We start from the raw sequence: 9,103 nt of genomic DNA on the forward strand, positions 1-9,103 counted from the left end.
CCACTGCGTTCCAAATTCGAACTTGCGATTTGTTTCCTTTTTCTCTTGATTCACTGTGTCGTCTTCCTTTTCTTCGCCTGTTTACTGCCTCACCGGGCTATTTAGGGATGATTAACGCCTTGGCTAAGGCCGTCACCTCATCCATCTGATCTAGCTCTTCCTCTCATGTGTTCACAAAAAGCCTTCGCCTGGTGACTGAACATTGGAAATACAATTGCAAATTAGAGCTAGGTGACAAGGCAAGTACGAGATTGTGGCATATCAAGGCTTCCGAAGCTCCTACCTTTCTCCTCCTTCCGTTCAAAAGTAAACCTCGTCTTCATCTTTCGCTCGCAATAGCCTCGCTGAATCCTTTGAATCCATCGCCTGATCGATCCAAGATTTAAGGCTAACAAGAGGAGAAACATGATTAAGAAGGGTAGGATTATGTTATTTTACACACATAACTTTCTGTAATAAAATTTATTTTGAAATTAATTTTTATTTTCTTTATCAAATTAAAATAAAAGAATATATTATTAGTAGGTCAACCTTCCTAAATTCTTTCTTTTAAAAATATAATAATAATAATATTAAAGTAAGAACAATAATAATAATAATAATCATAATAAGGAATGTTGATTATATTATACCTAAGGAATAACCACATCTTACCTTATAATTAATGTAGGATCAAACCGTCGAATTTATAGAAGTATCACATTTATCGTCTCGAGGTAAGTAATTGATCTTTATTATAGGATAAACGTACCCTTTCTAGTTAGAGATGTTATCCTTGCTAATTGCATTAGATTTTTAGCTAATTTTTCACATAATTGCAGTAGTTTACATTTTTGTTTATAATGACATTAATGGGTAATCAACATTGTTTTATTCGTGCTTAGCCTCATGTTTTATTGTTCACCTTTAATGAGTTCAATATTTATTATTTATTTATTTCATATTTTTTATGTGATAAATTACATTATTTTTGTTTCATAAATTGTTACAAAGTACAAGTAAACATTTTGTACTTATATTCTTATGTTGATTGTGATGTATAAAATATAATTAATATTATAATATTATTATATCTGCATTAAACTCTTTTGTTTATGACTAGTCGGACCGACGGTTCCTTTAGAGAAATCAGTGGATTTTCATGGGATTGGTGCATACCAATCTTTTTTTTAAGGTGTTGTAGTAAACCAACTAGATATAAATATAATTTTATGTATATGTATGTATATACTGAAATTTTATATTATCAGCAGTGTTAAATGATTGATGAGTTATTTATGGGCAAAAATATCTGATGTTGCAGTAATATAAATACCTACTTAAATGTGTCTGTGTTCAAGTGACTTCTATTCAAGATCATAAGCATGTGATAGTCTTTGCAAATTCATTTATACATAAAGTAAATTGTTCATATTTATTGGTCATACTACATGCCCCATTTTTGTTATTGTTTATGCTTTAATAAACAATAATTATTTACTGAGTTTGATTTTTAAACTTAACCATTGATATTTTTATATAACAAGTTTCACCTTGCCACTTACCTGGCCATCTCCATCAGAGCTTACTTTCCATATTTAAATTTTCTATTGGTACTTTTTTCAATTTTGTAAGAGTTATTGTATTTTCTTTCTGGGCTATTTAGTTATTTTTTATTTTTATTTTAGTTCCTTGGTTGTATTGATTGTATCCTTATTTATGGAATAAAAATTTAATTTTATTATTATTTTTTTGTTATTACTTGCATATCCTTTTCCTTTTAAGAATACAAAATAAGTTCAATTCTTTTCATCATGCCCTGTGTTGCAGGGGCGTACCATCTTTCGAACCTGTGGTGTAACTCCTAATTCTTAAGTATTAGATATAATTACTGATTAGTGTCTTAAATAAACCATTAGTTTTGGTTACAAGTAATAATCGAATTAAGAAACTTAGTGTAGATTAATAATATCAGGATAACAATCAAACTTTTTGTTAAAGTTGGAATTAAGGTACTAATTAGGTAACCAATTACAAGCTCAATACCTGCTCATAGTTACTTAAATCTACCGAGTGCTTTTTCACTTTCTTATCCGTTAGTTATAAGTGATTTTTAATATAAAAGTGCATTATTGTTCCTATTATGTAACCATTGTTTAATAATTATGGCAACGTTAATAAATTCATTTAACATCAATGAACTAATCGCTAGGTTGCTGTTAATTAGTATGCTAAGTGAAGCTTTTTTATTATTGGTTCTTTAAATTAACAAGGAAGGAAGAGAGACAGAAGTGAAGATAAAGATGAAAAAAATGTCACCCCATGATAGGGAAGTAGGTTTATCCTGTCTCTTTTCCTCTAGTTGATAAAATCCTTAAGTGGATAATTTAAGAAGCCCTTAGCCTAGCTTTTCTAAAGGGTTGTTTTTATGGTTTGTGGGCTTCATTGTTTAACCCAACATATGCTTGAGTGAAACAGTCCGAAGAAAATGACATCTAAAATCAATTCATATTGAACAATAAAAATGCAATATTTAAATGTTTGATTATGGTCATTGTTGTGCTGTATAGGCATTACCAGAAGGGACTTCGTCTTGACCCGGAGCACAGCGAACTAAAGAAAGCTTATTTTGGATTGAAAAATTTGCTTAAGAAGACAAAATTAGTAGGTTTTCCGTACAAATATATCTCTGATCTTATTATCATTCTTGTTTTATTATCTTTTACAGATGATTATTTTTTTAACAGTATCTTTTTATCACATCGGCATGCTGCAGGCAGAAGATAATGCTGAGAAGGGAAAATTACGTGCTGCCGTGGAAGATTTCAAGTCAGCCATTGCATTGGACCCTATTCATACTGCACATAATGTAAACCTTTACCTTGGTTTATGCAAGGTATTGGTTAAGCTTGGGAGAGGAAAGGATGCGGTAAATAGTTGCACAGAAGCCCTGAACATTGATGAAGAGCTTGCGGAAGCCTTGGCTCAGGTTAGAATCTCCGATCATTTGTTAGATCTTTAGTTCTACTAAAATTACGCAATAAATCATGCACCACACTTTCATGAACTAGTTTTTGGATGATAGAAATAGAATAGCTGTGGTTTTATTTAGGGACATTTACGTACATATTATCCAATTCCTATTTGTTTACATATCTAACACCTAAATGTCACTTTTTTTTACATTAATACCACCCAAATAATTCATATCACATAAAAAATACCACCATTTTGACTTTTAAAAGTTGAAAAACACCTTTTCATGCATAGGTAAGATGGCATGTATGTGAAAGTTGAAGTTTAGGTGTCAGATATGTAAATACGGAGGAATTGAATGGTATGTATGTAAATCTTCCTTTTGTTTATCAGCTTACTGTGTTGTTGATCATGAGTTTTGCTTAAAATGAAATCTCTTTATTTTGTAAGCATATGCTTCTTGAGAGAGATTTCTTTAGTCCTTTTAAATCCCCTAGGCGTTTAAAATCTTCTGCCATACTGTTTATTTGCTTAGATTTTAGGAAGTAATTTTCAGGAAGTTAAACTTTTCCTGATTAAGTGCCAGAGTTGCGCTTTTTTCTGATTAACCTTCTATAATAGACCCCTTCCTTGAAAAGAAATTTCAGAGGAGGAGCCGGATACAATGTATTTCTCTCCTAGAGGTCGTTTCTTTCATTTCATTTTCAAATGAATCAACAACCTTCAACAAATGGGGCTCGTCTTTAACTCTCTTATTTGTTTGTAACATTTTAGGGTTCCATTGACAAGACCTTCGCAAAGTAGTGCTATGTGTAAAATGATGATAATTTGTAATTGCAAGAGCAAAAGACTCGTGGAACCTCTGAAGAACTAGGTTAGATGCATTCCACCCAATGGATTGTGACACTCTTATGGGGTCTGGGTAACCACAGTTGTGTTTGTGAGAGATATTTTGATTTTGCCCATGCCAGCCTCATCTCCGTAAAGTTTTACTACAATTAACCATCTTCTCCGAACTATTTAGTGTTGGCTTATGAATCCTCATTCTCTATTCATTTTTGTTGAGTTTTACTTCAATGTATCTCTCTTAATTGTTCGTTTTCTACCCTTTGTGTGTTTGCTGAAATCCCCCAATTTTATTTCCACTATCTTACTTTCATTAGGTATTATCCTCGTTATTCTCATAATATAATCACTTCTAAATTTATCCTTCTTGGGCTTGTCATACATCCATTGGATCATGCATATGTATTCCATGATCAACTTGTTTATTTGTGGCGTCCTTTCTAACGTTCAGATCCTTACAGCATAGTGGGCATAATTACAATTTTATTAAGGGGTTGTTCAGCTACATGTTTTCAAGATGTATGCACTTTAAGAATTTAGAGTTGATTAAATACATTGTATTCTGGTTATTTTAAACTGTTTAGTTGACTGTAAAATAAATTTTAGTAAATTATGTTTCTTTGTTTGATTTATTGCAACGTAAAAAATACAGATCTTACTAGAGTGAAGAGGGAGGGAAAGTCAGATTAAGAGCAGTGGGGAAGTCAAATTTGGAGGGGAAGCAGATCCAGAGAGGGAGGGATTCAGAGCTGAAATGAAGGGGATGGCGTGGCTAGAGAGGAAAATAGAATCTGGTGGAGGTGGCTCTATGATGGTAATCCGGGGAAATGAGTTTGAGTGGCCTGTCATATATCTTGTTGACAGCGCAAAGGCACGAGGACAGAGCGTTGTAGAGGTGTGAGTTGAAGTCGGAAGCTTGAACTACGCTAAGGAGCGAGGTGGGCGAGCTTGTGGTGGAAATGACAATGAGGGGAGAATATGAGGAGCCTATGAAGCTTGTTATTTAGAGCATTAAAATGCTTGGATAGAAGCTAGACTCATCGGTTGCGTGTGAGGACTATGAGCAACGCATTTGTGATTTCAATATCCAATGTTTTAAGCAATTTTGAAATTTAGTGAAATAACACTTTTGGGGTATTTTCAATATTTCGAAATTTTAATTTGCATTTCTTTTGCTGTTAAACAAAACACCAAAATTTGTAAAATTTATGCAAAAGAAATACAATACATCATTTTTCTTGCAACTTAAAATCCCCTACATTGTATTTCTAAGTTTCCATGACATTCTTTTATGGCGTGGCACTTCCGAGGTATTTATAAGTTATAAGAAGTTTATTTATGACACTCTCTCATCATTCTTCTTGCAATCTATTTTTCTCGTTTCTTGAAGTATGCATTCATTATTGTAATGTTGCGTGTTATTGTTAAATAGGTATAACTCTCCTATCACATAAGAATTGTGTGCTATGTAAATATGTGAGTTTAGTTGTGAGATATGTAAATACATAAGAATTGTATGCTGCGTCTGTAAATTTCCCTTGTATTTTCTAATGCACATAGCGCCATGATACCGTCTTTTATGGCACGTGACTGTTTGAGATATTTAATTAATGTTACCATTTTTTTTTCACATACTTTGCTTTTATTTTGATGTTATAATTTTCTTCCACAGCGTGGTGAAGCCAAACTCATATTAGAAGATTGGGAAGGGGCTGTGGAGGATTTGCAAGCAGCTGCTAAAAAATCTCCAGAGGTTTGCATATAATAGTTGGCATGAAATTTGAAAGTCACTAAATCATTTTATGTTTCTTTGTTCCAATGCCTGGTGAATGCTGCTTAAAAATGCCACATATGCTGAAAGTTCTGGAAAAAAATGTCAATTAGACATATCATTTTTTATGTCTAAGATGGGTAAAATGGATAATGCGCTTGTAAAATGCTTAAAATGTCTAACTAGTCTGTAGACTCTTTTAAATTGGAGCTAAAATAGTCTCCACTTCAGCCCATATTATAAGAGTTTAGTGACTAAATTGACACTTTTATATACTTTGGACTAGGATGACTGTTTGCAAATAGTCGGGGGATTTTTTTTGACACTCCTCTCTTATAAGAATTTAGAACTGTGTGGTATGCATGTAAATCCTCTTAAATTATAGTAATACCCTGTGTTGTCATTAAGAAAATTATAGCCCTTTGTATCAAACATGTGCAATTTCTGAAGTTTTAAACATCATTTGCTGATTAAGAAATCGATATTATTATTAGCTTTTCCATTTACTACTTTCTCAATGGAATTTTCTGAAGTTTGTTAAATAGAATTTGTACAAGGATTTCTTCTTAACATGCTGAGTTTCTTTATAATAGTCGTTAATTTACAGGACATGAATATCAGAGAAGCACTTCATAGAGCTGAAAAGGCTTTGAAGTTGAGTAAACGCAAGGACTGGTACAAGATACTTGGAGTATCAAAAACTGCTTCTATTGCAGAAATCAAACGTGCCTACAAAAAGCTTGCCTTGCAATGGCATCCAGATAAGAACGTTGAAAACAGAGAGGAAGCGGAGACTAAATTTCGTGAAATAGCTGCTGCATACGAGGTAAGTACATATAATTTTATCAATAAAATCTTTTAAGATTCAATCTGTTTTAAGAGAAAGCATTAGGGGCTGTTTGGGATGGCTGTAGCTTTTATGTAAAATTAGTAATAGAGTTGTCTGAAATATAGAGCTTTTGAAAGTTAATATTTTTTTTTTCTTGAGGCAAACAATAATCTCTATTAGTTCTTTTTTTAAGATGTTCTATTAGCAAATAAGTTGTACCCACTAAAAAAATTGACTATTTTCTATAAAAATGAAGTTATGAAAAACTATCCTAAATGCACTTTGCTACACTCCGAATTCGGAAGGTGGTATATCCCGACAATGCAGAACATGATGAAAATAATTGAACCTATTTTGTTTTCTTAAAAGAAAATGGGTATGCAAGTAATAATAAAAAATATTGAAAACTAAATTTTATTTCATATTTAATAGTCCAATCGATACAAATGAAAGAAAAAGAGATATTTAAAAGAAACTGAAATGGAAATAAGTACACAATTACTCAGATCCAGAAAAAAAAATACAATAACTTGTGCGAATTTGAAAACAACAAAATTAGATTAAAGCCGGGTGGTTGAATAAAAACCCATTATACCACCATATCAACAAGTGAGTTTGACAAGCAAAACGAGTAAATAACAATTATTTATTAAAGCATAAATGCCAATAAAAATTAGTCATGTAATGTGAGTAACAAATATGAATGATTACTACATGCATATATAACATCATAAAACATTCAAATTCGATCAATTATTTTATTACTTCTCATCCATATTTATTTGGTCGGTTTTAACATTCGACCTGTAACTTGAAAGACTAATACCAACCAACATGAAAATGCGATGATTTTCTGTAGAGTCACAGCTTTATGGGTTTGTTGGACCGACTAGCTCATATAGAAAAGCATTTCACCGACCTACATACCATCATATACACAAGCATACAAAAGTTTTATCATAGATAAACGTCCAAGTAATATACTATTTCACACCAACTTATGATATGACAGAAATCTATATGCAATTTATAATAGTAAAGTGTAGGAGGAGAGAATCTTATGAAGTGCTGAATTTATTCACATATACGGGAGTTGTGCAATGATGAGTAAGACAGCGAGTAATTTAATCATTAGAATTAAATGAAACTTATAACCAGTGCAAAAGAAGAAATATAACTGGATAGCAAGAGTAGGATTGGCAATCCTTATAAAGTAATTAGAGAGCCAATATAATTAGCAAGGATTAACACCCCTAACTAGGAAGGATACACTTATCTCTTAATAGAAGCAGTTTCTTTGAGGTGGGCTACAACACTCCCAAATGTTTTAATAGATTAATTGATGTCAACTACTATGTTTTAAACATAACGGAGTCCTAAAAATTAATAATTTTGCACATAAGTATATATTAAGAATAATTATTTATTAAAGGCTTACGAAATTATTATCATAATATATGCATGCATATATAATCACATAGACTAATAAAAAATGTCATATGGCCTATGCATTTTATATATTTTTTTCTTACTGTGTATGCTAAACTTGCTTAATATAATATTTTATTAGTCTCATCTCTTCATTCCATGTGACACAGCTGATCTTTTTTTCTTATATGTTTTCGTAAGGTTCTTGGTGATGATGAGAAGCGTGTGAGATATGACAGAGGAGAAGACTTAGAAAACATGGGAATGGACATGGGAGGTGCTGGTTTTAATCCGTTTGGCGGCGGCGGTGGCGGCGGACAGCAGTTCACTTTCCAGTTTGAAGGTGGATTTCCAGGAGGAGGTTTTCCTGGAGGATTTGGATTCAATTTTTGACTTATTTATATATATTTATATTTAATTTGAAATTATTATTATTATTTTTTTTTATAAATGAAGTTTGCTGCTTCTGAATACAAGCAGCTGAGAGCTCTTGTAGGAGTAGATGGGAATAGGTGAGAATGGAGGGAAGGGATAGTAGAAAATGGATTGATTGGGTTCTGATTATGTTAACAAATTCTTGAACCCAAACAACAGATAGGGCTTTTTCTTCTTGAAGAAATTTAAGGTCTTTTTTTTTTCCCCTTACATACATGGCAACCAAAGCATTGCTATGTAGACTTCAGCTAGGTTTATGGCATGAAAAGCATTGTCTTATCGGTCGTTTTCTTAATTAGCTGTCATCCTAGGATTTTGTCTTATCTCTATCACATCCATATTTCTGTATCACATTAGTTTTTCTATATGAAATATAATGCCCAAATAATATAACGCATGGATAATTTAATCGCAGGTCTATCAACGAATTTAGATGACACCTGTTGATATAATCTTTGAGCTGTTGTATCATGGCTAGCTGTAAAACGCATTCCAATCAAAATTACTTGATGAAAATTGCAATTAAAGTGTAGATATTTTTAATTACTTGTTTTATCTTAATATTATTAATTAATTATTAGATTGTTTACATTTATGCCACACAACTCTCTTGTGTTTATATAGCTGTACATAAGAATATGGTAGTATTGCTTCTTGGGAAATCTAACAGTTTGGAAGGAAGAATGTATGATAATGGAGGGTTCATTCGTGGAAAATTAGTAGGTTCACTTACCCGATTGGATGTAGGCGTTAAAGCCAAAGCAAGTAAAGTTAAAGCTGATTAAGCCACAAAGAGTACCAAATCCAGTTGTTCACACCTTCGACTAATCCCTATTAGA

At 32.2% G+C, this 9,103-nt stretch overlaps 1 protein-coding gene across 1 annotated transcript in view; it reads left to right on the forward strand.

Annotated features, from left to right (window-relative positions):
- Positions 1-8,686, forward strand: part of LOC110028353 (dnaJ protein P58IPK homolog B) — a 32,158-nt gene extending 23,472 nt beyond the window's left edge. The window contains exons 5-9 of the mRNA XM_020730173.1: positions 2,550-2,643; positions 2,756-2,968; positions 5,474-5,554; positions 6,180-6,398; positions 8,031-8,686. Of these exons, the coding sequence (XP_020585832.1) occupies positions 2,550-2,643; positions 2,756-2,968; positions 5,474-5,554; positions 6,180-6,398; positions 8,031-8,222 (799 nt within the window). The 3' untranslated portion in view covers positions 8,223-8,686. The remainder of the gene's footprint in view (positions 1-2,549; positions 2,644-2,755; positions 2,969-5,473; positions 5,555-6,179; positions 6,399-8,030) is intronic.
- The last annotated feature ends 417 nt before the right edge of the window (positions 8,687-9,103 follow it).

Source organism: Phalaenopsis equestris, unplaced genomic scaffold, assembly GCF_001263595.1.
Source record: "Phalaenopsis equestris unplaced genomic scaffold, ASM126359v1 Scaffold000511, whole genome shotgun sequence".
In the NCBI taxonomy this organism is placed as follows: domain Eukaryota; kingdom Viridiplantae; phylum Streptophyta; class Magnoliopsida; order Asparagales; family Orchidaceae; genus Phalaenopsis; species Phalaenopsis equestris.